This window comes from Cynoglossus semilaevis, chromosome 8, assembly GCF_000523025.1.
Source record: "Cynoglossus semilaevis isolate Cse_v1.0 chromosome 8, Cse_v1.0, whole genome shotgun sequence".
Classification (NCBI taxonomy): Eukaryota; Metazoa; Chordata; class Actinopteri; order Pleuronectiformes; family Cynoglossidae; genus Cynoglossus; species Cynoglossus semilaevis.
In genome coordinates this window covers 11,356,515-11,383,544 of record NC_024314.1, presented here as the reverse complement: position 1 = coordinate 11,383,544, position 27,030 = coordinate 11,356,515, and the positions used below count along the sequence as shown (strand labels likewise).

Sequence of the window (27,030 nt, the reverse complement as noted above, 5' to 3'; positions counted from 1 at the left end):
AATTAAAACTACCCCTCTGCTTTGTGGCAGATACAAGTGCAGTCCAAAACTGATCCCCTCTGTTTGTTCTTTGATGAACAATAACAGACAAAGAGTGACTTTGTAAAAATATCAATAGTATTTGACAGAATGTGTAAAATGAAAATTGGTGGCTCTGTGTCTTTGTGTGTAATTGTGGTCAGCCACACAAGTTTCGTGAAACAAGATGTGCAAAACAATTTGAGATTAACCTTAGTTTTATGCATTACAAAAATGAAGGTTTGTTATGTTTTACATTCAAAATATTCATATACATAGAACTGAGTTTTTTTATTTAGTAGCATGTTCAATACTAAGTTGACCCACAAACATAAGCTTTCTTTTGTTGTTGTTGACCCATCTGAAATGCGACTAAAGTATGTATGAACTCATAAACTCATCAGCAGCTTAAATGTAAAAAAGTAAATGTACATGTAGAATTGTTACAGACAATATTACAAAATATCGGTACAGCGAACACTGCCAATTCCTCCAACAAAGGCAATATTCATTAACATTAAAGTCAAAGATATTTGAAAGATTTTCGAATGTTGCTGAATATAACGAATTAGAAATAAATTGTCCAGTAGTTATTTAGAATGTAGTCTTATTGGTTGTACTTTGTCAGTCCACCAATTGGAGAGAAGTATTTCCAACCATTACGTCACGAGAAAGTACAAATACTCGGCCCGAACCTCCCCCTGCACACACAGTCTTCACTGGGTCAACCAGAGCGGAGTCCAAGCAGATAAGCTGGTCGATTTGAACCGACTGTAAAGGTAAAAATGACGAAAATCGGTGGTAACTTTGTCTTAAAAAGGGAATCAGTTCGTTTAAGTTGTCAGTGTAACCAAAGTAACCGTTTAAAAGCTGTTACCAGAGTACAACAACTTGTCGGTTGGTTAAAAATAGAACAATAGGTGCTGTAAGTGATGGCGGTTAGGGCTAAAACGCTGTTTTTCGACCAGAATGGAGAGCCGGACTACTCGGTTATTAACATGCGCGCCGTTTTTCTTGTTGTAATATCTAGGCTTTACATTTACACTTCCTTGAGGTCGCGATGTAAACATTGACTTAATTTGAGGCGAGCGAGACCGTCTCGCCGTAGGGAGAAGAAGCTGAAAATGGCGATGTTGAAGAACACAGACAAGACTGACTGAACCGGTTCAGGCGCGGCGAGCCTTAACGCCCTCCGTGCAATCAGTTGTAGGGGGCGCGTTTGTCACGCTTACGTGTTCATTCACAAAATTATACACCACGACAAAAATAATGGCGTTGTCTATTTCATTAAACGGCATTAACGGCCGTTTCGTTGTGTTTTCTAGCAGTTATACCTGACGCCTCGCAACAGCTCTAGCGTGGGGGGAGGGGAACTCTAATTATTGTGCTAATGCTAGCTTAGCATGTAGCTTACTAATATGGCGGTTTATGACGGTTGTTGTTGTTTCACTCTGCCTGACTCGTGTGTTCTGTGAGTAACAATTCGCTTATGTTGATTATAAGGTGAACTTTTATTTCCTTTAGTGAAACATGGCTCGTACTAAGCAGACCGCTCGTAAATCTACCGGAGGAAAGGCTCCGAGGAAGCAGCTCGCTACCAAGGCAGCCAGGAAGAGCGCTCCCTCCACCGGAGGAGTGAAGAAGCCCCATCGTTACAGGTTTGTTTCTTAACTGTAGTTATTAAATACATGTCCGACAAATTTTACACAACTACATCAAGGTTGTTTAGATATGTCACCAACAGGGCTTCTAAAATATAGAATTATTTTCTTAATCAAAGACTCGAAGTTTGATGTCCAAAGACTAAGTGTTGGAACCTTGGTAGGTGATATCTTTGGCTTTTTTTTTTTTTTTCTTCGTTTAGGCCCGGAACTGTAGCTCTGAGGGAGATCCGTCGTTACCAGAAGTCCACTGAGCTTCTCATCCGCAAACTGCCATTCCAGCGTCTTGTGAGAGAAATCGCTCAGGACTTCAAGACTGATCTGCGTTTCCAGAGTGCAGCCATTGGAGCTCTTCAGGTGAGTCAAGCAAGCAAATTAATTTATTTGTTTCCCGATGTGGTGAGAATTGAGCCTAATTACATTGTGTTGTTTCTGTAGGAGGCCAGTGAGGCTTACCTGGTGGGTCTGTTTGAGGACACCAACTTGTGCGCCATCCACGCCAAGCGTGTCACCATCATGCCCAAAGACATCCAGCTTGCCCGCAGGATAAGGGGAGAGAGGGCCTAAGCTGCTGTTTGCAGCAATGTCATGACAAATGATCCTATTTATCATACTTAACCATTTTGTGGACATTTTTATTTCTTTGAATTTTTTTTTTTTCTTTTTTGAATTTTGAATTTTGTATTGTATTTTAGAATGAGACAATACATCCATTCCACGAGCCTAAGTACACTTTGGGTAGTTGGAAGTGTTGTGCAGTAGGAATATCTATGTATACCATCATGGGTCATTACTACATGTAACAGCCATCAAACCTCCCGAGTTCTGTGTTGGTATCTTCCGCTGTCTGGGAGTAATTTTAAACAAGGATGAATTCTTCACATCTTCCACGGGGTCCAGGGTGTCTCCACCCATGTCATGTCCAACAAAATGCCAGCATGTCCTGCTCACTGGTTCCCACTGCAGTGTTGCTGAGTTTAACGACCAGATGACGTTCTGCGCCGTGTGACCAGGGGCACGACAGACCCCTCTGTATTTTTCTGGACTGCTTTTTATGCATTTTCCAACATAAAATCTTGGCAGCTACATTTAATACTATTTATGAAATGTTGTCACATGTCTTTCTATTAAAGGTCTTTATGAGTAGCAAGATCTGTGTACTGTGACTGACTATGGTGCGAGGCAGTGTGTTGTCTTATTTACATTTATTACAATGGTCATGAAGCAGCTTTGTTATACAAACCACTCTGTGTGCTTGAAACCTGTAGCTGTAAGAAACAAAAACATAAAATGTGTATTTGAAGATAAGACGACAAAAAAACAGTGGGAAATGTAATCTCACCGATACGGCAGACGATGGCTTCACACTCTCTCAGGTTGCTGGCGTGGAAACCGACACAGCTGAAGCCTGATGACTGAGGAGTTTCTGGGCAGTCTCTGTGAACACAGCCAATCACATGCTTAGATGACATCTGGATGTAGCCAATGACAAGAGGGCTGTTTCGAGTTGCATCAGTGATGTCTCTAAAGGGGTGTGACCAAAACTGCAGCAGGCCTGGATTAACACGAGCGTGTGAAGGCTGGCTGATAGAATTGTTGTCCTTCATTAACCTTTGTTTTTTTTATTGCTCTTAACACTAATCCCATGATTTATTAGAAGTGATAATGTGTCACTCACCCCACACAGAAGGCAAATATGGTGTAGTCTGGTTGACTGTATCTTCCCACACAGGAGATCTCTGGATAGTGATGCTCCAGCAGTTCCTTCAGAAAAGAACAAACAGGACATCCCTTTACAAAAGAATACAGGTTGCTAAACCTAACCGGATGTTGGCCAATAGAACTGCATATGCTTGCATAATTCTGAAACTTCCATGTGGACTGAAATTTAATTGAATAAATGACATGAAAAAAAAACCCATAAATGACCACCATGTCAAAACAAATGTGCTTCTATAATGCAATCTTGTTTACCAAATGTTTACCAAATCCATTTGGAGTCAAAGTAAATTTCGTAAAACATGGCACCATCTAGTGGTGGAGATAAAGATCGCTCACTATATTCCAAATCAAGTACATATACATGCACATATTATTCCAAAGGCCAGTGTCTTCATTTTTGCTTCAAAAAAGAAATACAAAAAATACATAATAGATAACATTTTCAAAAAAAAATACCATAAATCTTTCACATGTCACCTAAGCAAAGCTGGACAAAAGTGGTCTTAAATTCTACCATGTGAGGAGGAGATTAAATACTTCCAATAATTAGCTGGTTAGAATAAATGACCTAATAAATGGAGCAGTACGTGTAGATCCACTCACCACTTTGCTGTGTTTGTCTGTGCACGTCACGTGTGTTTCCTTCAAATCCAAGAGCGCTTCCTGCAGTACAGACGGAAACACGAATCAGGCAGATGTTGTAGAAGAACCACACAGGGTTTAGAGGTTAAGGATAAGTGGTTTTATTACCTTGCTTGGCAAGTTCTTTTGCAGCACCAGTGTGATTGCCTGGTGCAACACCTCCTTCCCTCCAAACTTAAACCAATGACATCCAGTGTTATTACACTCAGTCCAACTGTAAATCATCAGACGTGTGTGAAAATGTGAAAGAAAGCGATACTTACCATTCCAATGTTGGCCTTTCCCAAATATTGCACAATATATACAATCCTGAAACAGGAACACAGATCAGAAACCTGTTGTTGGAGATTATAATAAATGACAGGTGCAAACATCCAACTTGCCTTCCTTCTTTAAGGCACTGTGACGTAGATGGTTTCAGGTCCTGAGGGCCAGACTGTGGAGAGGGAAGAGGGGTCAGCTGCAGCGTGGGGTTTTCTGTCCTCAGGGCGCGCAGGTGTTTGACAATGGGCCGGTACATGGTTCCATCGTGGGCTCGCCATCGTAGGATACGGATGTAGAGTGGGCAGCCCTTGAGCCGTGAAAGAACCACACCTGCCTGAGGATGTCAGAACACAAGAGTAAACATTTTAGAGAGTGATGTGTTTCTTTTGAACTCTGCAAACAGTCAGGTTCTCAAGGGTGGGACGACCAACTGTCAGCAAACTGGCAGCAGCGTGTTCTGTTCCATAAACAACAGCACAGAAGGCATGTCTCAACCTCAAGTTTGAGGTTTCTGGGCTTGTTTTGCAGCAAACAAACAAAACTCTAGCTAAATCTACTCACTTGTCCACATTTTGAATTCCTCAGCGACGTCCCGTTGATTTCATCAATAATGTCTCCTGGGAGCACAAACTTATCGGCATAGGCCTGACTGCCAGGCATCAGCTCCAGGACAAAGACCCGACCACTAAGATACCTGGGGGACAGACAGAGGGGTGTGAGGCTGGAGGGAACTACAATTTTAGGACCTCTACCTGAAAGATGCAAACCTTAGAACCACGCCGACCTCCCGACAGGGCACCACCTCGTACACGTCACACACCTGTAGAGGCAGGAGCAACAGGAAACAGCTGGATTAAGGAGATGTTTAGTTCCATCCCTGCAGTTGAACACTGAAAGTCAAAGACTCTAAAAATGAGCAGAGAGCTGACTACCTGCTGGTCCAGAAGAGCTAAAAAAGAGCTAAAGCACTGACCATTAGCCAAAGCGGTAATTGCTAAAAGGTTGCCAAAAATAGACTAAAATGAGGCACTTTGCGCAGATGAATGTACCTTTTAGCAGTACATGAACAATGTACTATTCTTCCTAAGATAAAGTAATTACAGGATAAGTGTTTCCTGTAGTTGAGTTTGGTGTATAAAGGTTGTTTTTGTCTCTAGTTCGTAAAAATAGCCCTTATTACCTGCTCTGTCAAATTTGACATTTGAAAATTATGAGTGTCAGGAACTCCTGTATTTTGACTTTTGAGTTATTTGACCTTCTGTTCCAGCCGAAAAACATATTTGTCATCTTTAAAAATGTCGATTCATCTTGATTTATCCTTTGTGATGATTAATCAGATTAAAAATGTACAATCTTTGACACCACTTGTTGATGTGTAAATACATAAAGGAGAAAATACAGCAAAGATGTTGCAGTAGTGAAGTGATAATTGTCCTTTCTTACCGGTAGCAGCCAGCTCTCATCTAAAAAACTGCAGTTCTGTGAAAAGAATATAAGAGTTTGATTTCAGTGTAGAGTACATATATATTTAAAAGCAGGTTCTTCTTTTTGTCAGGAGTAGTTTGGTTTGTGCTCCGACCTCCATGTCCATTTGAAACTCCATCTGTGACAGGACAAGCAGCAGCGACATGAAAGGTTCTACAAGAAGGAGATCGGAGGTTAATATCACAACCAGCTTCACACTGAATGAATTTAATTCCCCTGACATCTGCTGTAAGCCTGCTTTCCTCTAAATAGGATCAACATTTAGGAGGCATAAAAACAACAGTGGCTACAAGGATTATTCAAATGATGGAGGAACACTTACCCACAAACTCCTCGTTTCTGAGGATTGATGAGTTCGGGCAGTACCACTGGAAGAGAGAGGAACCATAAGAACCATCGCCTGTCCGCTTGGACAAGTTTGAACATGTTTCCAGAGTCAGTAAAACATTTCTGACCTCCAGGACTCTGGGCGTGTGCAGCAGGTGTTTGATGAACTGTGGCAGCGCCCCGCGGCTCAGGGCCAGTCTCAGCAGGTATCGACCTCGACCCTGGGCCGACAGCAGCTTCTTACAACCTCTGGTCTGCTCCACGGCCAAGGACAGAGCTGAGAGTCTACACACACACACACACACACACACAATGTTACGCAGGTGTTACAGTGTCAGGACAGGGTGTTTCATTGTTGTTAATGGTACCTGGTACAGGTGTCATGGTGTGGCAGCTGCTCAAAACAGTGCCAGTAATCTCTGTTCACCAGACTGAGAACTGGTTCTGGTTGGGAAATCAAAAATAAAAATGATAAACATATATTCTCTCATAACGTTTTCATATAGTCATCAATGTTTCAAATAATTTTCAGTCATTTTTGGACATCCTTTACCTTAGGCCCATCGAGTAGCTATCAAATGTCTAATGACTACATCTTTAGCATTTCAGGTGTTTTCACACAGCTCAAAGCTACTCTTTCATAGCAAAATGCTAGAGTAGCATAGCAGTAGTCTTGTGGTGCAGCAACATAATGTAGATTTCTCTAACTTGTTTGTTTTGTTTTTGTCATTTTTCCTGTTTTTGTGTCTTGGACTAGCTTCAGTCACTGTACATTTGGCTGTAATTTGACCAATTTGCTACAGCCCTAGTGAACCTTTAACTGTTTTGCTAACATTTGCAAACAGTGGTTCCAAAACCCCTACGGGTGAATGGAATTACTTTAGTTTTTTATATTGTTTCCTTAATGTGTATGTAGATGCCTGGTGTCTTTGGTGTAGCTGTGCAGGGGTTAATGACCTACACTATGTTTAGACTAGCAACGGAGTGCCTATGCCTGCAGAGAACTGTTCTTATGCTTTTCTGTGTTTCTGTGTAATAATGCTGTGGATACAGATATACTGACGTTGGAGCCCCTTCCTGAGCACCAGCTCCAGCAGCTCACAGCAGGAGGAGAGATGAGGGTTGGTGTCGGTCACCGAGGCTCCATCAGACTGAAGGTTCAGAACACACACTGGAGGAGGAGACCACGAACAACAATAATGACATCAACAACGTCAACAGTGGCGACAACTACTACTGAACATCTGTCATCAGCTCTACTTCATATGTCAGGAGACCGGAGGACTCAGGAGACCAGGACTCGGGAGACCAGCGGACTGGTCTGATGCCTGACACCAGACGTATTTAAATGTGTACAACAAAAATGGAACGAGGCCAATGATATGAGAATATAAAGAGACGACGATAAATAACGGCAATGTTTTCAGGTGATCGTTACCTTTCAGTGTACCGAGCAGAGGGTGTTTAGGAGCCATGTTCCCCGAGCAGCTGCGATCTACTGCTACTGACACGCGCACTCACACGCACGCACACGCACAAAAACACAAACACACGGAAGTGTGTGAGTCCGCCTAACTACACAACATGCCTGAACAGACAGTTGTGTGCGCGTGTGCTTTGTGTACAGTGACACCTGCTGTCCTATATCGGTAGTGCATTTAAGGAAAATATTTAAGTCGTATGTTATTTTGAAGCAAAGAAATAGAGTATGTCTTTAAATATTTAAGGATAACTTCCAACTAACAAAATAACCAATTAACTAAGTAACTAACTCACTCCCTATTTGGTTAATACCCCTCTTATAGTATGCTAATAGTAATATCAGTACTTTTCCTTTTATATATTATTATTATTATTATCTTACCTAGGTCGGTATAGATGTACCTTTGACGCCCTCCTATGGCTATGATGTCATACTGCAAGCTGCTGGCAAGGCAATAAGAACGCTCACTGCTCGCTGCTGCCGCAGTTCTGTGATGAAGCTTCTCATCAGCAGCAGCAGCAGGAGGAGAAGAGGAGCAGCGATCACTGAGTCCACAAGCAAACGGAGCAGGAGGAAACATCACAGAGGAACTGAGGAGGAGAAAGAGGAGAAGTTGATCTACGGAAGAGATACGATCATTCTTTAAAGAAAAGGTCAGAGTTTTTGCTTTTCTCCTAAATTGCAATTAAATAATGTGTGTTGTCTGTGTTACTCATATTGGTCAAATTTAATATAAGGCTGTTTTTGCTGCTGTGGCCATTTCTTGTGGATTCATTTATTTATTTACATCAACATTTGCTCTGAGCTCATTGCTCTTGTCTTTTCAAATGTTGGTTTAGAGTCAGTTTTGGTGCATTAGTGATTGAAGCTGAAAAAAGAAGTCATACAATCATGGTTGTTGTGCAGAAGCCATACTTTATGGTTGAACTGGTTTTAAAAATTTGTAATGACATAAAATTGCAACCCTATAATTAAATGTACAGTAAGTTAATTTGAATTACGTGTAGAGGTGGTGTTTGTGTTGGTGAGAAACCAAATAATGGATCAAGAAGACGATTACCTTCAATAAAATTTCTGTTCAAACCCACATTAATGACACCAAATATGGGCAATGCACCGGGAATCTACAATCATGGTCTGGTGATGAAAATGTACTGGTAACATCATGACTATGTGAGGCCATAGGTATTTGTTTGGGTGCGGACAAAGGTTTTGTGCGTCGCTACTAAATATAGAAACCCTCCACCAGGGTTTGAAAACAAACAGCACCAGTGGTAATCCAGGATTTGATGTAATCTCCTCTTCTCCTCACCTCTTAAACACACACACACACACACACACACACACAGACATACAGACACTGATCAATAAATTAGTCAAAAACATTTTCCGATGCTGAAGAACCAGTAGAACCCGCTGTCTAATTAATGCAGAGAAGTATTTGGACCTAGTTAAGGAGTTAACGGATGGACTCAGTCTGTCCATGTCCCTGTTCTGTCTCGGCACGTGTCTTTGGACTCATGTTGACATTAATGACCCTCAGTGCTTAGGACTTGGAGCTCACGTGGTCAACACGCGACATGTAAAACCCTGGACCTGTCAATACTTCATGTGGTTTGTACCTGAAACTTTTATCACCGTGTAGTACTTCACCCTCAAAGGAAGGTTTCCTTGAAAAAGTACTTTAAAAATACTGTGGCTACAAATCAAAGATCCATTATATAAGTAGACAAAAATATTTTTTTAGAAATTGCACCCAATTTCTCCAGCCCAAAAATATGAATTCAGGTATTTTTTGTAAACGTAGTTTTTATCAGAGGAACAGACGTTAACCCAATGTTGACCAGATCATTTGACTGCTCTGGTGTTCAGGGGTCTGCAGCTCTAGGGGCCACACGTGGACTAGACTTCCTCCTCTGGATGCCAATTTGCAGTTCCACAGGTTAACTAATGATAGAAGTTTTGAGTGACTACTTCTGACAGATAAATATAATTAGTTATTATTGACCAACAGCCATATCTTCACTGCCACGTGTGATTGATGAATTATAAAACTGACCATTGTGGGTCAGGATCAGTGGGTGACTCTCAATCTCGACCTCTTTTCATCTTAACGCCTTAATTTATTCTCTTCATTCCCTGAAAAGTCGATATCCCAGCTTCCTTGGCTGGAGCTCCTCAGAACGTCAGTGTGGCGTTCAGGGACGTACTGCTGAATCAACAGCAGCTCGGTCCAACACCCCTCCACCCACAAACCCCACGTCCGCAGTGTGTTAAAACTGGTCCACGCTGCTGTCTAACCTCTGCTCGGGGGAATTCGTTTCCCACTTCAAGGCCGTGATGAAGACACACACACACACACACACACACCTGAGCAGCAGAAAATCCTGAGAGTCTGCAATTTTTCGTTCTGCCTCGTCTGCAATGGTACTCTCTTTGTTGATTACTGTGTAGATTTGTGTTTTCATAGTAGGTGAGAAAATCTTACTCCATAAAACAACTCAACACCACAACTTTCTAGTGGCCTTTGGCGTCTTTTATCATTTCGATGGCTGTTTAACTAGTAACCATTAGCTATTTCTGGGCTAATATTTAGCTAAAGTTATCTTTACTGTAAGTTGTACCTTTATTAGCTTAAATGTCATATTGGTCTATTTAAGGGTTATCAGTTGCTTATGCTGCTATAAGCTACAGTATATTTGCGAATTTTTAGCCAGTTTGTCATCAACCGTTAGTTAAGTTTTATAATATGACGTTATTTCTGCGTAACATCTAGCTATTAGCTCTAAGATAATCTTATTATATATAGTTTTAAACAGTTAGCAGTTTGTCATTACTTGAGAGAGAGAGAGAGAGAGAGAGAGAGAGAGAGTTAGGTTTTCCATCACTGTGCGTCTTTCTCAGCCCATTAGTTCAGTTGTACTCTGATCTAAAGGTGAGGAAATCTCCCCCCACCCCCCGCCTCCCCTTTCCACTTGGCTGATGTATTTTTATTTTGTTTTTTAAAGATGACATTACAGTGATTCAACTTCTCAGCATTTGCATGGCCCCATCCATTTATACCATATAGCCACAACCACTGAATGAAATGCAGCCCTAAACCAAGACAGAGCCGTCAGCGTATTTCTCTCAGGAGTTCCACACAGATCCTACGTATTCCTAATTTTAGGGATGATTGTTTTTTCCAGGTGACTGATCTTGTCTATTAACATAAAATAATGTTAGCTGTTAGCTTTGTTTCTTCCCAAATGTTCTAACGTTATACTGAATTGTCCAACACCAAATAAGACGTCATCGGTGGGTTAACATCAGTTAATGCTAAAAAGGAAAACACGTCTCCAACGGAGCAGGGCCAGTTAGCTTTGACATCTGTGTCCTCCAAAGAAGTCCCAGTACTTTTATTTAGAACACAGTCCCTGCAGGGGAGGCATATAGCACTCCTGGCACTACCTCAAGTTTCTGGTACCATTTCCAGTGTTTAAAGATGTCTCTTAAAGATGATGAGCTCCTCTGTGATTTTCAGCAGACCAGAGTCCAGTGGTGGTTCTCTGTCTCTCTCTTCACACACAAAGTATGTCATAAAAGAGTGATTTCTGCCCCCTCATGGATTTGTGTGGGGGCAACAGCAGCACAGTCAGCTGCAGCTCTGACAGGGAGGGAGCCAGGGCTGGCCACCCAGCTCAAGCTTCTTATTATGGCACCACAGGGCTTTGGCCACACTGCAGCTGCCACCATGATGAAGGAGTGTCTCCAGTTCCTCATTGAACCGGCCAAAAAGCTCAAGATCCGACTCAAGGTACAGACACATCTGTGTGTATGTTTCTGCCACAGTCAACGTTGGTAAAAATGTGCTTCAAAAAGCCCGTGCTTGATCCTCTGTGCTGCAGGAGTCACGTAAAAAAGTCAGACATGAGAAGAAGGAGCCGCTGCAGGAGAGTCAGCTATTCATCATGGAATTAGCTCGAGAACTCAACAAAATCTGCCAGGTTTCTCTACCTCTCAAAACTTTAAAGTACCACAGGGAATAGGAGATTAGTAAACACATATTTGTTGTTATTTAAAGCACCTGACATACAATTTCAAAAATGTTTTTTCTTTGCATCTCTAAAATATATATTGACTTGTAAAGTAAAACAATTTAGCCCAGTCACAGTTATTATAGAAGTAATTTCTTCTTAACCTTTGACCCCACCGTATCATCTTTGTGACCTGTTATCTCACTTTCTCATTCCAGAGGTCAAACATCCTGGCCCACATCTGGACCAATGAAGACATCTGGCCTGCCAGCATGTGTCGGGACTTTATCATGGAATGGGCTGCAGTCATAGAGAAAAGAGTCCAGGTAGAAGAATACACTCTGTAGATTACAGTTAGCTTCGATGTGTGGCTTCTGAAATATTGCCAAGAGCTACTCATGCTGTGTAACATTGATTTTCATGGCTCATTTCAAACAAACTCAACATTTATAATATGTAACTGTCTACCTGTCATATTTTGTACTCAAACATCACCAACATATTATATGTTATTTATTTATGTATTTATTAATATTATTTGTCAGTGTGGTAGTCCACAAAGAGCATCCAGGTTGTCTTGTGCATTGCTGAAAATTGACCAAATAAACTGGTTTTATTTTTAATTTCCAGCATAATTACGCCCTCTTGTGGTCAAAATAGCAAAACCCACTGCACTCAACAAGTGTTTGACAATCGTCATGACAGATATAAGCGCAGCGTTCAGGCTGTGCCCTAGCGATATAAAATAGTTGCAAAATTATTAAAGGTTATTACGTTGCCTGCTTTGAATGTGATCTTTCTCCAACAGCCAAGAATCATCACATCTGGCCTGCAGTACAACAAGCCGGAGAAGAAAGACTGGAAAGGTCACCTCCTCTGTATACTGGAGACCGGAGGAGAGCACGACATGGGACCTCCCAAAAGGGTCATCATGGACTGGGCACGAGAGATTAAAAGCAGGCCTGAGGTAAATACAGAGTGGCACCAGTATTTTATCCAGGTTCTTCTAACAGCTTGCTGATGTTCAGGTTAAACCACTTAACCACTAAACCACAGGCATTTCTAGACTTACCTCTTCCTCCAGAGTCCAGGGAACTGAAGCTGCATTTCCATTTAAAGTATTTCATTCTTTTCAACTTTTTCATAAATAAAAAAGTGCATTTGCTTACTGCAAATGGAACTCATGAACATTACTACACAAGCACTAATTTCAGTGCAAAGGTAAGGTAGAGTTGTTGAAGGACACAGGACTTACCATGTACTGGAGGGTGAACCTGTGTTCAAGGTGCAGCCAAACACTTGAGGATTCCACCACAGAAACAGACTTTGACAGGAATTGTGCACAAATCCAACCCCAAGAACCAAATCTTTACCTGCTGGATGCTGTTTTCAAACAACATGAAGTATTTTCTTCTTCTTTGAAGATGTAAAGCAAACCTTTTATGTTCTTCCCACTCTCCACTGCCCTCCTGTGGCCACAGCAGGCTGGCAACATCAGCTGAATAATGTTCTTTTTTTGACTCTTTGGCTCTGGATCGTGAAGTTGAACCTAATCACCCTATTTTCACTTCCTCTGTACTTGCCTTCTATTATTCTGATGTTAAGTTAAATTTGGACTTGCTCTTGCTCAAAGGGTTAAAGTCCTAATGTGGTCTGTGCAGCCCACTGTTTGGCCTGGTGAGCCCGTGCTCATGGTTCTGGATGACCTGGAGTTCCAGTGGAAGAGGGGACGTCTCCCCAACCTTCTTCACGCCATGGAGCTGGTCATGCTGGTGGTCTTGAACGCCGAGGCCCCAGTTCAGGTCTGTTCATGCTCTGTGGTCCATCTCAGTGTTTGGTTTTGCAGTCACATGAATTACTTTGGCTCCACTGGAAGCTGTGGCTTCCAACAGGAAACAAATCTGTGGATGGGTTTAAAAATAATTGAGAGGCGTTATATAATTGTTCCACCGCTTTGTGTTTGTGTGTGCGTGTAGGTGGACGTGACAAAACAGTGGCTGGTGTGGAAGCAGAGGAATCAGAGGACTGGTAAGTGTGTGAGGGTGTGAAATGTATGAAACACACCACTTAACATGGACCAGTTAGTCTGTCACTGCTGACACAGGTCAAAGGTTTCAGTAATACTTGCTGAGTCACTTCTCTGATGGCTTTTTCTGGCAGATGCTGTTCGCTACATCCCTCATGGTGGTGAGTGAACATCCTGTTTCATAGACTCTACCTGGTGCAATCATTATATCTGAGATCCAGTGGATTTATGGGAACCAACATCATCATATAAACAGTCCATATGTGCTGCTGTCAATCTGGATTTTAGTCCAAATGTAATGGAACATTGTCATTTATCACATTTTTTTTGTCCTTTGTCTTCCAAGTGTGGAACTGGATCTGCGAGGCTGCAGGTATGAATAAGACACTTATCCTGACAAAGTTTCCGTCCATTTCTTGTTCTGGTCTTTTAACATTTTTAATGATGTCCACAGAGGACGTCATTCTGGACACAGACTCAGCCAATCCAGACCTGCTCATCTCACCTGAGGAAAAGCGCATGCGCTGTGGCCTGGACCGCCGTGAAGCCCCTTGGTGTCGACAGCGCTTCAGCGGCTGGTGGTGCGCTGTGGGCCAGGAAGGCTACACCTCTGGACGTCACTACTGGGAGGTGGAGGTGGGGGATCGGGACTGGAGGCTGGGGGTGGCGAAGGCATCTGCCATAAGGAATGGCTTCCGTTCCCTCAACACAGACACAGGTTACCTGAGCCTGCGACTGGAGAGGGGGATGGAGTTGAAGGCTCTGACCGTGCCCACCTCACCACTGCCTCCCAGCCTGGTGCCCAGGAAGGTCGGGGTGTATTTGGACTATGAGCAGGGTCAGCTGTCCTTCTACGACGTGGAGAAGCGGTCTCACATCTACACCTTCAATGAGACGTTCAAAGAGAAAGTGTTCCCACTGTTTGGGACAGTGGAGGTGGTTAAAGATCTGGTGATCAGGCCTGCAGATGTCCGACAGCCGTGTCTGTGCACCGGGCCCTGCCTCTGGACCTGATCGGCTCGTCTGAACCAAACCACAGCCCAGCCAGCATGTCTTTATGAGCCCCGCCATGTTTGAGCGACATGAGTACAAAGACAAATGCTAATTGACTTTGTCCCAATTTGTGGTCCGCAGCTCACGTAGGCTGCATTTGTCAGTCTCTGAAGATAACATGACCTGTCCCACTTTATCACAGAATGCAGCCTCACCTTTGCCCACAGCTGCTTTAAAGGAAGTGCAATGTAAACAGCAGATTCTGATGCCATTTAGATGAAAATAAGCACTAAATGCATGGCACCAATTAGTGGACGCAGTGTTTGGCAGATGTTGTCAGATGTTGTCAGAAGTTGAGGATTATGATTTCCGGACTTCATCGATAGAATTCATGGTCCGATTAATAAATCCTGATCCCATTTGGAAGAAAATAAGTGATAAAGCATGGCAAACAAGTACGTGCTTTTTCCTTAGAAGCATTTCATTCCATTTAAATACACATTTTACTTCTCTCGTCTTAGAGCTTCTTCATTTCTGACGAATGGAAACTCCAGGTTTGTAGTTAAACACCTGATTAATGACTGTTTATGGATAAAGTACAGTTATAAACACAGGACGCCTCCTAGATGAGAGGTATAAAAGTCAAACAAGAAAATCCATCTTCTTATTTCTTAACTTCTAAAAACGCTAACATTTATTCCAATTACTGTTCTGTGTTTTATAACACGGGATGCTGCTGGTCAAATCATCCCTTATCTTTAAAACACGTCTCTATTCTGCATTTAGAACCCAGGTTTGTTTGTCCTCCAGACTCTAGGTTCTACATCCTTTCCTTTTTCGAAAACAGAAGACAGATTTGATGCATGTTTCAACGTGAATCCTTTCTGTGTCGGGGCATGAGCTGCTCTCACTCCCTGTGTTTTGTTTTGACAGCTTTGGTTTTTGCATGCTGGATCAATTATTTATGATTCTAAATCTAAATAAATAAATATACCTTCATTGACGACTGTTCCTGGACTTTTACACATCAATTTGTACAGATTCCTTTTTTAGTAAAAGAGAAAATGTTTATTTCAAAATACTTAAGTGCAACAGAACAAAGCGACAAGACAATGGTCGACCGTAAAGGCCCGGTTTGTCAAATTCAAAATTAATTACTTCCCCTTTCATATTTTACTACCATTTTTTAAAAACCAGTTTGTTGCAATTTCTTACCTCTAGATGGTGCTAAATTCAACACACTGGTCACTTCAGTGAACAAAGTGCAGAACGTTTTGTATTTTTGGTGTAAAAGTGGTTCCACTTGTCTGTGCTGCATCTTCTTGATCAAAATATTTCATCACAACACACACAAAAAACAAGCCCAGAAAGCAGTAGAACATGCATGTATGCAGATACAATCATCCTGTCTGTACAAAACCAAGATGTCTTTAAAATGTTAACTTTATGGCCAAAATGTAAATTGCAAAAGGAAACATTAGCTGGTAGTGGGGTGGAATCTCAGAGAATCGAATCGTCTGTTTAAGGCGACGTTTCTCTTGTATTATTATTCAAAAACCAAGTGTTAGTTCTTTTAAGGTTAACGTGATATATTTTTTTAAAGTGTATTTAACACCTGAAGATAACTTCACCACACTTTAATACAATACATATCTATGCACAAATACAGCAACGTAATATATTTTGTTATTCAGAACTGGGCCACATTAGTCAGAATGCAGCTTTTACAGCCATAGATTGTTTATAAGAAGTGGAATTAGCTTAAGAATAGATCAACAGTAGCCATGTTTGAATTTATGGGTAACTGAGGAAAGACTGACAGATGAAGGACAGATACCAGTAGGAACGGTCAAGTTTGGAGTACTGACCTTGCTTAAGCCCCACTGTGTGTTTTTACCAGATTGACCAACTGATGTAAGAAAAGAAACAAAACAAAAAACAAAAATAGAAATTGAACTTTCACAAACAACAATAAGTGACGTGGATGTTGATTTAAACCTTGTGGACAGTAACAGACATAAATCTACAACACCTCCTGCTTTATTTACACTTTTCATGGCATTTTCTGGTTTTTGGCTGCAAACTCTCATATAAAAAATACACTCACTGCGGTCGAGAGTAAAAAAAAATCTATTTTAAAACTTTGGACACCTCAGGGGTGCTTTATTCTATCTTATGATTCATAAAACATCTTCTTTGTGACGGTCGCTCCTCCGATGACCTCCCTTTGAACCACCTCCTTGGTGATTTGACGGGTCACCATGCCGCTGGTCTCCGTGTGCTGCGTGGTCATCATCATGCCGTCTGTTTCAGAAAACAACAGAGTCATCATCAAACGTTAACACTTGTCAACAAAGTGAAAGCTAATGCTAAAGCTAAAGCTATACCTGAAAAGAAAGGGTCGCTGTGCATAGCGTGCGAGATGTTGGTCCGTGTGGTCACTTCTGTCGGCATGTGGAAAACATCCCTTCTTGTCATTGATTTGTTGTTGTACTGAGACATTGCACCTGCAGAGGGCAGTAAGGAGTTAATTATTTTTCTTTCTGGCGTACTTTTAGACTTACAGGTATATTTTATTCTGATACGTAAAAATATTTTTTTTTGCAAATCTTGTTTTTATCCAGTTACCCAGAAAAAATATTTTGCTAGCGTCATTTTTTTAATCAATATTTTGCCATATTTTAGTAAACTTGTTGCTATTTTTGACACTAATTGGTTACTTCCTGTGCTAGTTAATTTCTTCATTGTTTCCTGCACTGACCCTGTAGAGTTTAATGTGTTGTGTAATGTGAGTTTAAAATATTTTTACCTCCATCTTGTGACTCGATGGTGATGATGCCCTCTCTCTCTGGTCCGAAGCCCTGTGTGGTCCGGGCCTGAACTTTGAACTTGTAGGGAACGTTCTCCGTCAGGTTGGGGACGGTGAGGCTGGTCTCAGTGCTGTCACCGTTCACCTGGAAGGATCGCATGTCATCTGCGAAAACAAACCCGAAAAATAAAAGTGTGGAAAAGACAAGAATAATAAAAAAAACCAACCAAACAGCACTGAGTTCTTACCTCCACCGTGCAGCTGCTCACAGGTGACCACGTAGCCCAGGATGTCGCCGTTGGGTTTGCGAGGTTTCTCCCAACTGAGCTGCAGGGAATCGGGGCTCAGAGCGGTGAAGACCAGAGGTCCTGGTGCACTGGGCGTGCTCAGAGTGAAGGGTGAACCTGCAGTGACAGAACATCAGAACATCTGAGTCAGGACAAAGTCAATGCTCCTGTGAGTTAGACTGTGACCAGGACCAGAACCAGTACCTGGCATCGGACTGAGGGGACTCTTGGGGTCAACGGCAGACTCGATGGTGATGACTCCTTCTCTTTCAGGGCCCCAGCCTTCTTGACTCTGAGCCTTCACCTTGAATAGGTAGGAGTGGTTGGGCAGCAGGTCCGTGATGATGACTGAGTTCTCAGCTGGGTTTGTTATGTTCATGCGTTTGACTTCACCTAGAGGAGAAGACAGGTTTAACATCGCCTCGTGCATTTCTTATTTAACAGTTAATTTTCTTATATTTGATATAATTATCAGAACTAACAACAGAAATATATTTTCAAATAAAGTCACAAAAAAAACAACAACAACAACCCAGCACTGGTGCCTTTGCTGTCATACAACAAAGTCACTGATCACAACGTTCTAAACCCATCACTGGGCGGGTGTGACTGTGATAAAGTCTAATGTAACTACAATATGAGGTTAAACACTTGTTTGCTAACAGCAAAACACAGGCTCCATTAGGTTGAATACTTAGAGAACAGCTTTTACCTCCATTGATCAGCTGATAGAGGACACAGTAACCCAGGATGTCTTTGTCACAGTGGGGTTCCTGCCAGCTGACCTTGAGGGCTGTGGGGCCCAGAGCAGAGAAGACCAGTCTGCTGGGGGTGTCAGGGACACCAGGGTTGAGTCGGGCATCTGATGGGCGAGACAGAGAAGAGGGGGGAGAATGAACACCAAGTCAAGCTGAGGAAGCTATACACTCTAAAACACTTATTCCTGTGGCCCACAGTCAGCTGACCAGCAGAAATTGTTGTCTGGAAAACGCGGCTCGGACTTCGGTGCCTGTGAATCCCTAACTTTATAACAAAGCAAATGTCCACTCCTTGGCTCAAAGTTCACATTAGAATAAATGTGTTAAAGAACAACATTTATATCCATTTTTTATTTGAATTTAGGCCATTTAGGTCTTTTATTTTAGTAGGTATTTTATTGTTGTTTTCTATAAAAACAACAGTTTTAAATATGACAATATAACGTCTTATAACTCGACCAACTAGAACAAATTGACCTTTGACACATTGAGAAATTCTGCACGGACATGTGGCGTCTCCATGTCACCCCGGCAGACACAGACAGTGTCAGTTGCAGACTCACCGTGGAGAACCCTGTCCAGATTATACAGGGCTTCATTGACGTCTGTAGACTGGGTCCTGGCCCTTGAACCCTGAGACAGGTTGTAGCTGAACTGGCTCTGAGAGCTGCTCTGCATCCCAGTGTAGCCGTACCCACCTGCTGGCGCATTCAATGGAAAGTGAAGCCAAAGAGGAACAGGAGGATGGAAAAGGCAAAGTACGAGGAGAAGGAAGGCCAGAGGAGAGGGGGAAGAAAAGGGGGAGGAGGGGAGAAACAGCGATAGTCAGCATAGCTTCTGCAAAAGTCTCTGTGGATAAGCCTGCTGTGCAGCCAACAACCCCAACGCTGCTAAACCAAAGCTGTCGGCTCCATGCATCTTAAACTGGTTCTTTCAGAATAAAAGCCTTTCTTTGACCAAACCCGATTCCTATTATTCATTCAAATTAATACAAGCAGCTAAACATACCCAGATCTGCAAACTTGGCAGATAAATCTCCCATGACAATGGAGTCACGGATGTTCTCGTCTGTGTAGCCTCTGTTCTCCGAGCGCTTCCTCATGATGACGTCCGTTGTTTGGACTCCACCACCAATCATACGAGTGGTCCCTGTGACATCATCAGCAGTTAGAGAAATGATTAGAAAAAAAACTACTGGGAGCCTTTTTTCCAACGTCAGCTGGTGTCCCTCTCACCTGGTCCAGACATGTAGGTGGTTTCTGTGGTGAAGGAGCTGTTTCCTCCTCTGTAGTTGGAGCTCAGCGTGGACATGGGAGAAGACGACGTGGACAGGTTGCGTGTCACTGATCCTCCTGGGAACATGAAGCTCTGGTCCCACTTTCCATTCATCATCATATCTGTGGGGAAAAAACAAACAGAGGGATGTTGGAAAAAAAGTAAAAAACAAAAATAATTCAAACACCCAACACCAGCTCCTCCAGGCGTGTAGGAAACACCAACACTTGACCAGTGACCCTCTGCTCCACCTACTGGTGAAACCCCTCAAGATGGAAACACAGCACATGACCACCATTACCTGGAAAATGTTGCAATTTTTCTTTGCAGCTGTGGATTCTATTAATAGCTGAGTGTGTTGTAAATGTAACTCCAGTCTTCAGGTGTAAAGTTGGTGTTTCTCCATGATTCACTGTTGATTCTGTTATTTTGACATCACTGAGCTTCTAGCCAATTGGACTGCATGCAGAAAGGCCCGCTGCACAATCCCATCAATCTATAACAACAAACTGTTATCTGCAGATGTAAACAGCTGCTGCCGTGGAAATGTGAAAATGCTAACCCGCTACATGTTGGCTAAACTGTAGCTTTTTTTCCACTTTTTTTCTATTTTTTCTGCATTCTATGTTTAGCAGTGTTGGTAATTCTTCTATTGAATTTCTAGGCTAATCTGTGGGCTAACATTAAGGCGGCTGAACAGGGAAGGTCTAGGTTTGTAATGATGTCTTGTAAAACCTTACATTAGTGGTACACAAATCTACGTTATTAAATGATTATGATATATAAATATGATATTAAATATGTTCTGAATATTGCTCTGGTTTCCTTCCTTCCTTCCTCTAAATTAATTGATTGATTGATTGATTGGTGGGGATGTTAGTGTGAATACACAGCCATGCCATGGACGTGTGAATGGCTCAGGATCTACCTGGTCCATGTCAGCTGGGTGAGGTTTGTTTATATGCAACATGGGAAGATAACAACAGGAAGCTGCAGTGCAGGGGTGTGGTGCAGTTTCACTGCAGAGAAGAAACTGGATTTAATAGAGAACCCATTATTTCCCTGCAGCTGCAGAGTGACTTCCTCTTCTGTGTGGTGGACAGAGGACAGACAGAGACAAACGCTTGTGTCTGATCATCAACTGGAGCCGGAGCAGTTGATGCCACCTCTCCTCCTCAGGGCTGGAGGAGAGATGGGGGGCGGGAGGGGGGGGGGGGGGGGGGGGGGGGTGTAGGTCCAGCCGGGGGTCAAGCACGCAGCTGACTGATTATTCAAATCATCAAATCACAAAAGCTGATTTGCCAGGCAGACGATTGGACGTGCACTATAGCGCCTCATGCTGGCTGCTGCCTACGGATCAGCCTGTGGTTCTGAGGGAGTGGTCTTCACCTGGCTGGGGTGTTTGGGCGTAGCTGAGGTGGGGGCCCTCATCTGTACTGGTCTCTGTGTCGGTGCTGAGCCGACGGGCGATGACGTCCACCTGCTTTTTCCACGACACCTGACGGAGGTCTAGCTCAGACCCCACCAACTTGACATATTTCCAGCCTTGTGTCATAGGTCAGAGGGTAGAAGCAAGCAGGCGGAGAGGCATCAAGTTTGGTTTTAGGTGTAACCTCACAATAAAGGGGTAGTTCAGTTTTTTGTTTTTTGTTTTTTTGGATGTGGTTGCAGGATGAGGTGCAGACACATGGATGAAGCTAAATGATCAGTGTAGTCAAAGAAACTGATAGAAAATGTTAGACACTTCTAAACCTCACAGTCTACATATTAGGTCAATCACAACTTTAGCTTTCAAATAAAAATAAATATTAATTAATTTATTACATTTAAATGATTTGATCTGTATTTTATTAATGATGTTGTTAGAGTGTGAAAAAATCTGTGTTGATTTTCATTTTATAAAATTGTCTGCTGGTTAGTCATCAATACATGGTGCTGATTTACTGATGACATTAATAAAAAAGAATTGGTTGAAGACTTCACTGTATTATCTGTCACTTAACTCAATCTTAAAATGTAGATTTATCCATTGAGATTTTTTTGTAGAAGAGTCAGACAAGAGTCTGTGACTCACTGTGAGACTGAGTGCAAAAATACACACACACACACACACACACACACACACACCCTGAGCCTACAGTTGGGAGGCTAATTACCTGTTTTTCCCTGGTGTCACAGCTGACAGCCAGGTTGGTTTTTCACCGAGTGTATGTGTGTATTTTGTGTGTGTGTGTGTCTGCCTGTTCCCTCTGACTGTCAGCAGCCACTGTGTCAGCACCTCATACCATCACAACGCTTCCAAAAAAAAATCCAAACCATTCCCTTTAAAAACAATCATGTGACAGAGTATGTGCTCGTATGCTGTGGTTGACGGGACAGAGGAGGAGCCAGAGGTCCAGATGGTGGAGAAGGAGCAGGAGTGTGACAGCAGTTTTAGACAAGGTAGAGACTGAGAGGTCTCTGATCCTGAAGCTCTGATGGAGCAGATTTTGTTGATGCCTGGTTGGGGTGGTGCCTGCAGGGAAGAAAAATGCCTCCCAGATGGAAGAGATTAAAATAAAAGGCAGGGCCTGGAGAATGATGTCATCTCTGGAATACATTAACGTCAGCCTATCTTGGCTTTCCTCTAAGATGTACGGAGGCAGAAATGAGGTCTCTTCAGTTTGAGGAGCCTGATGCTGGATGGAGCCCGTAGTGCTGTCCACCCCTGCTCCCTCTCACAGACAGCGTATGAGTGTATGAGGTGGAAAGAGCAGGAGAGGCTGGGATCACCGCCGGTGATCATTATGGTCTAGATAACATCTATGCACTCTGAAAATATGGCAGGCACATGCAGGGTGACAGAGCCAGGAAAGTAAATGAGCACAGTGACTTCACACTGCAGGCAGCGAGGAGCAGCTTGCGGCTGTTGTGGTTGGGTGTACCCACCATCACCAGCCACGCTGGGTGTCTTGGAGCCTGCGGGGGATTTCAGCACCTCGTTGCTGTACATCAGGTAGCTGTCATACTCGTCTCCTGCCTCTGCATCCACAATAGGGATGTCAGGAATGATGGGAACTGGGAAGGAAGACGGAAAGACACAGTGAGAATCTGTACACCTTTACAGGGAGATTCATTTCTTCTTTTTGAATTATTGAATTAAATCCAACCACAGAATTGACTTCTATAATTTAGACCTTCTGACCTCAACCTTCAGCTTAGAACAGACAAAACCAGGAAAAGGTAGAAATACTGAGGTTTTACATAAAAATCTTGCAACAGAATATTAATTTTACACCAATTGTACACACTATAATATAACAAAATAGCCAAACCAAAAGCAGATATAATAAAAGTTGGGTCAAAAGTCAATATTTATCAAAGAACAAAAAATCTGGTAACAAAATTATTTGGTGGTCAAGTTAAAAATGATGAAAAATTGTAATACTTATTTCTTGACAAAAAGAATTAACTGAGTTTGACAGAAAGAAAAAAAGAAAGTTAAGTTAAAACAAACAACAAACTTGCTAACTTTTAACCATTTGCTACAAACGAAGTCAAGTTCAAAGTCTAAAGCCCAGAAACCAGACCATCTGGAGATGTCCTACTCTCTGACTTACTGGACAGTGGTCTTGTAGGTTGTGATGCCAGGTTGATGGTGGCGTCCCTGAAGGGGCCCCAACCCATGCTGTTCTTTGCACGGACCTTGTACTGGTAGGTTTGGGCGTTCTGCAGGTTCTCGATCACCAGCATTCGCTTCTTAGGGTTATCGATCTTTACTTTCTTGGCAGCGCCCACTGGTTCTGTTAGGAGAAGAAGAAAAAACAGAAGATAATCTCTTAGAGCACAATGGATTAATCTTACTTGTACCAAACTTTTCAGGAGGGTCACTCACTCATGTCATCATTGATGGGCGTGTAGATGACCTCATAGGCTGTGATGTTGCCATTAGTCTCTGCAGGCTCCGCCCAGCTGACCTGAGTGACAGTGGGACTGATGACGTTGAAGGCCAGACGTCCAGGCTCACCAGGCACTGAGGACAAACACAGCACAGAGTACAGCCTATGATGCCTTCACTGTCATAGTAAAAAGTTGGATTGTAGCACCGTACCTACAGAAAAGTCAATATCTACGTCACTTCAGACACTTAACCCCTGAGGGGTTCAGAGCCAAAATAGTGGACCCAACTACAGCGGTCACCACTGTAAATGACAGAATTCACAAGTTCCTAATTATTTGTCTTAAAGGAATATTCTGGACTTTTTTTCTGGTTTAGAAATGCAATTCAGTCACAGAACAATTCAAGACTTGAAAGACTATTAAACTTCAGTGGAAATAGTTCCTAGTACTCCGTGTTCCGTGTTGAGATGCACTCCTTATTCCTTAATTCTTAAACCATAATCCAGTAGGAACTCTGTTCAAGCGTCATCTGTGTGGAGCTGAGTTATTACCGTCCTCCAGAGTTTGACAAGTGATGATGTCGGTGTTGTATCCTTCTCCCACTGAGTTATAGGCCGACACCCTCATCTCATAGTCACAGTAGGGGTAGAGGTTGGTCAGCTCAGCCTGAGGTGTCTTCACGTCTATGACCTGGGCGTTTTTCTCCGGGTCGCCATAGATCCAGTATTTCACCTGGAGGAAAGGGGGAAAGAAGTATGATGGGGGACAAGTAACAGCAGAATTGGCTCTGAAGGACAGAGTTGGCAGTGGGTCCACTGAGAAATGACCAAGAGGGGGCAGTGACGCAACAACCTGATGGTGACTGCCATAAAAACTGAAGACGAGAAAGACAGACTTCTAAAGATGAGAAAATCTGCTCAGGTTTGGAAGCCTTACCTTGTAGCCCTGGGGATTACCAGGGGGTGGGTCCCAGTTCAGGGAAATATTTCTGGGTCCAGTTGCAATGGCTTTAGAGTTTCCTGGTGCAAGCAGGAGACCACCGGGGGGGGGGACTTTAGGACTGATGAAGTCCTTCTGCTGAACTGTGGGATGAGGAGAACATCAGAAACGGACGCCACTCCTCAACACAGACATTGCCTAATCTGGATTCACTCGTTGTCGTACCTCCGTCTGTGATGTTGACTATGGTGGTCTTCCTCTCTCCAATGGTGGTATTACTGCTGGGCTCATACAGTTCCACTTGGAAGGTCTCTGGTTGGATAGGTCCAGGGTGAGTTTTGGGTTCAATGATGATGTTCTTCTCTGTTTCTCCAGGAGCAAACTTCAGTGGGCCAGATAGCTCAAATCGTTGGGACTTCCTGGTTCGCCATTTGACTGTGGCGGGACTTTCTGGGTTTCGAGTGCGGACCACAGGGATGACGTAGGATGGGTCAAATGTACTGAAGTTCTGGGTTCCCTTTTTGAACATTATTACACCGGGATCTAAAATAAAACATAAGTAAGAAATTCAAGAGCTTTAGCCAAGATGTTTTATCAGGACCTCTGTGTCAAGTATCGTTCTTTTTTTTTTACCTGGTTGGTCAGCAATAGTGACTGTAGTTCTTGGGTAGCGTCCCAGTTTGGCGCCCTGCCGTGGGTTACTGAGGTCCAGGACAAACTGTTTGACCTGTTTGTCATCCAGGAGGCCATCTCTCTCTGTCAGCTCCAGCAGACGAACGGGAACTATCTTCTGGGTCTCACCAGGACTGTAGCTCAGGTCGCCTTCCACGGTGATGTAGTCCTGAAAAACAGACACTGGTCAAAAACTAGTCCATGTGAGACGGGTGACTTTAAGACGTCCACACTGGCCGTTAGCCCACCTTCTTGTCCTTGGCCGTGAGGTCACGTGAACGATATGTGACCTGTGTGCGTCCATCCTCGATGATCTCTCTGCTGATTGGAATGTTGGCCACTCCGTCTCCTCGACTGTAGGTGTATGAAGGCTGGAGGAAGGAGAACACGCTGGAGGCTGTAGAGGAGAAACAGACAATAAAGTGAAGACTCCACAAAGTGAAGACTCCTCAGCAAGTGGTAGGTTGGACCACAAAGTGAAGACTCCTCAGCAAGTGACTCTCAAACGATGGTATGTGTACCAGCGGTGGTACTTGTGCCCTTTCTTCTGGTACACAGCAGAATGAGATTTTATCATGTGTGATACTTCGTTGTACTTAAATAGTGTAGTAATCTTATTGGAGTTCTGGCCATGTTTAAATACTATGAGTAAGAATATTATTCTTCTGAAAGGGTCAACAAACAGGAGGGGTCAGAGATTTCTAACCATGCTCTTTAATGATGGTGATGTTGACCAAACGTTTTCCAATCTCAGCGATGCCCAGTGGTACGTCCACGGCCTCTACCAGAAGCTGTTTTTTGTCGTCATCTTCATCTTTGACGAAGAGCGGCACGTGAACGTCCACGGACTCCACGTCCTCCTGGAACTCTACGGCTCCTGCCGCCTCTGAACAGGGACAGGAATACAGGTTAGAATGACAAAACAAACATCAGGGTTTCTTTAACACACAGATATATTTCCAACACACACCTCTGTCTGTGGCCACTGTGTAGTATCCAGGGACAACTTTGAGGTCATGGAAGTTTCCAGACTGGACGTTCTTCTCTGTGAGTTTGACAATGTCAGGAAAACTGCTGCGAGGAGCAGACAGGACGGTGTCCATGATGGTGTAGTCCTGCCTGAAAACCAGAGAAGAAAACATTCATTAAGAATAAAAACTTACTACAAACTCACTGTGTTCCTGTGTTTGGTTCTACGGGTGAAAAACCATACCTTTTTCCAGCATTTCTTTGCGATCTGTCAAAAAACAGGCATCAGTTAGACAAGGAAGAGGTTTTTTTTTTATTATTTAAATCACTCGTATCATCTGGACAAAGTGTAAAATAATAACATTCCCAAAGGCTTTACCTGAAAACTGTCTTTTGCACCTTCTGGGCCCCGGGAATCTGTTTGTACACCTCATTCAGCTGGAGGACAAAAAAAATGACTCAGTGTAACTGTCCGTAGATCTAACACAGAGGTTCCTCCAGTAAATATAAATAAATAATGAATAAGCTTACATTGTCGGCCACATCCTTGCGGAGCTGCTCCGTGTCTCTGGAATCAGGACGGGTCAGGTTCTCGGACAACAGTCTGTTCAGTCGCAGCGAGATCGGGAACTGAACTGCACAGAGTAAAAAGTGAAGAAAGAATGTAGTAAGTACTGCAGTAATGGCAGATTGTTTTTGTAGACCATTAACTCATTATGAAGACGATGTGATTATATTTGTTTATAGGACCAAAATGTTTTGTGAGGTTGCATACTTCATTAGCAAAGTGAGCTTTGACGCCACC

At 42.9% G+C, this 27,030-nt stretch overlaps 4 protein-coding genes across 9 annotated transcripts in view; 2 read left to right on the top strand and 2 right to left on the bottom strand.

Annotated features, from left to right (window-relative positions):
* Window positions 1-625: 625 nt before the first annotated feature.
* Window positions 626-2,829, top strand: LOC103382060 (histone H3.3). The gene is made up of 4 exons (XM_008314713.3): window positions 626-797; window positions 1,543-1,676; window positions 1,883-2,036; window positions 2,118-2,829. Exons 2-4 carry the CDS (start codon window positions 1,549-1,551, stop codon window positions 2,244-2,246), a joined length of 411 nt encoding a protein of 136 aa, XP_008312935.1. The 5' UTR covers window positions 626-797; window positions 1,543-1,548; the 3' UTR covers window positions 2,247-2,829.
* On the bottom strand, window positions 2,601-7,702 carry LOC107988830 (uncharacterized). Of its 2 annotated transcripts, XM_017034006.2 has the most exons (16): window positions 7,558-7,702; window positions 7,183-7,290; window positions 6,488-6,563; window positions 6,248-6,404; window positions 6,115-6,160; window positions 5,887-5,945; window positions 5,751-5,786; window positions 5,075-5,127; window positions 4,869-5,001; window positions 4,427-4,641; window positions 4,307-4,352; window positions 4,152-4,217; window positions 4,005-4,064; window positions 3,358-3,443; window positions 3,022-3,116; window positions 2,601-2,947 (listed from the first exon to the last, which is right to left on the bottom strand). In XM_017034006.2, exons 1-16 carry the CDS (start codon window positions 7,592-7,594, stop codon window positions 2,913-2,915), a joined length of 1,308 nt encoding a protein of 435 aa, XP_016889495.1. In that variant the 5' UTR covers window positions 7,595-7,702; the 3' UTR covers window positions 2,601-2,912. The 2 variants fall into 2 exon arrangements, with proteins under 2 accessions (XP_016889495.1, XP_024913223.1); XM_025057455.1 differs by having other exon boundaries at window positions 2,601-3,116.
* Window positions 7,703-8,078: 376 nt separating this feature from the next.
* LOC103382061 (E3 ubiquitin-protein ligase TRIM21) lies at window positions 8,079-16,766 on the top strand. Of its 2 annotated transcripts, XM_008314714.3 has the most exons (10): window positions 8,079-8,255; window positions 11,309-11,398; window positions 11,490-11,588; window positions 11,837-11,944; window positions 12,427-12,585; window positions 13,280-13,420; window positions 13,595-13,646; window positions 13,779-13,805; window positions 13,991-14,017; window positions 14,099-16,766. In XM_008314714.3, exons 2-10 carry the CDS (start codon window positions 11,336-11,338, stop codon window positions 14,656-14,658), a joined length of 1,236 nt encoding a protein of 411 aa, XP_008312936.1. In that variant the 5' UTR covers window positions 8,079-8,255; window positions 11,309-11,335; the 3' UTR covers window positions 14,659-16,766. The 2 variants fall into 2 exon arrangements, with proteins under 2 accessions (XP_008312936.1, XP_024913221.1); XM_025057453.1 differs by lacking the exon at window positions 8,079-8,255 and having other exon boundaries at window positions 9,547-11,398.
* itgb4 (integrin, beta 4) overlaps window positions 15,683-27,030 on the bottom strand; it is a 23,387-nt gene continuing 12,039 nt past the window's right edge. Inside the window, exons 21-42 of one of the 4 annotated variants that reach the window (XM_017034211.2) lie at window positions 26,757-26,860; window positions 26,605-26,663; window positions 26,470-26,493; window positions 26,227-26,375; window positions 25,963-26,142; window positions 25,505-25,653; window positions 25,218-25,425; window positions 24,810-25,127; window positions 24,582-24,727; window positions 24,197-24,377; window positions 23,641-23,778; window positions 23,366-23,548; window positions 22,695-22,823; window positions 19,727-19,888; window positions 19,500-19,640; window positions 19,055-19,192; window positions 18,446-18,595; window positions 17,938-18,126; window positions 17,695-17,850; window positions 17,447-17,611; window positions 17,025-17,144; window positions 15,683-16,941 (exon numbers count right to left, since the gene is read on the bottom strand). In XM_017034211.2, coding sequence (XP_016889700.1) covers window positions 16,811-16,941; window positions 17,025-17,144; window positions 17,447-17,611; window positions 17,695-17,850; window positions 17,938-18,126; window positions 18,446-18,595; window positions 19,055-19,192; window positions 19,500-19,640; window positions 19,727-19,888; window positions 22,695-22,823; window positions 23,366-23,548; window positions 23,641-23,778; window positions 24,197-24,377; window positions 24,582-24,727; window positions 24,810-25,127; window positions 25,218-25,425; window positions 25,505-25,653; window positions 25,963-26,142; window positions 26,227-26,375; window positions 26,470-26,493; window positions 26,605-26,663; window positions 26,757-26,860 — 3,320 coding nt within the window. In that variant the 3' untranslated portion in view covers window positions 15,683-16,810. The remainder of the gene's footprint in view (window positions 16,942-17,024; window positions 17,145-17,446; window positions 17,612-17,694; window positions 17,851-17,937; window positions 18,127-18,445; window positions 18,596-19,054; window positions 19,193-19,499; window positions 19,641-19,726; window positions 19,889-22,694; window positions 22,824-23,365; window positions 23,549-23,640; window positions 23,779-24,196; window positions 24,378-24,581; window positions 24,728-24,809; window positions 25,128-25,217; window positions 25,426-25,504; window positions 25,654-25,962; window positions 26,143-26,226; window positions 26,376-26,469; window positions 26,494-26,604; window positions 26,664-26,756; window positions 26,861-27,030) is intronic. The other 3 variants (XM_017034213.2, XM_017034214.2, XM_017034215.2) reach the window with 3 other exon arrangements.

Excerpts from the sequence above, each read along its gene's own strand:
- LOC107988830 (XM_025057455.1), bottom strand. The coding sequence starts at position 7,594 with ATGGCTCCTAAACACCCTCTGCTCGGTACACTGAAAG. Across the intron at positions 5,128-5,750 it reads ATGAGAGCTGGCTGCTACCG|GTGTGTGACGTGTACGAGGT; the intron begins GTAAGAAAGGAC and ends CTGCCTCTACAG. Across the intron at positions 4,353-4,426 it reads CAGTGCCTTAAAGAAGGAAG|GATTGTATATATTGTGCAAT; the intron begins GCAAGTTGGATG and ends TTCCTGTTTCAG.
- LOC103382060 (XM_008314713.3), top strand. The coding sequence starts at position 1,549 with ATGGCTCGTACTAAGCAGACCGCTCGTAAATCTACCGGAGGAAAGGCT. Across the intron at positions 1,677-1,882 it reads AAGAAGCCCCATCGTTACAG|GCCCGGAACTGTAGCTCTGA; the intron begins GTTTGTTTCTTA and ends TTCTTCGTTTAG. Across the intron at positions 2,037-2,117 it reads CAGCCATTGGAGCTCTTCAG|GAGGCCAGTGAGGCTTACCT; the intron begins GTGAGTCAAGCA and ends TTGTTTCTGTAG.
- LOC103382061 (XM_025057453.1), top strand. The coding sequence starts at position 11,087 with ATGTCTCTTAAAGATGATGAGCTCCTCTGTGATTTTCAGCAGACCAGA. Across the intron at positions 11,399-11,489 it reads AGCTCAAGATCCGACTCAAG|GAGTCACGTAAAAAAGTCAG; the intron begins GTACAGACACAT and ends TCTGTGCTGCAG. Across the intron at positions 13,647-13,778 it reads GCAGAGGAATCAGAGGACTG|ATGCTGTTCGCTACATCCCT; the intron begins GTAAGTGTGTGA and ends TTTTTCTGGCAG.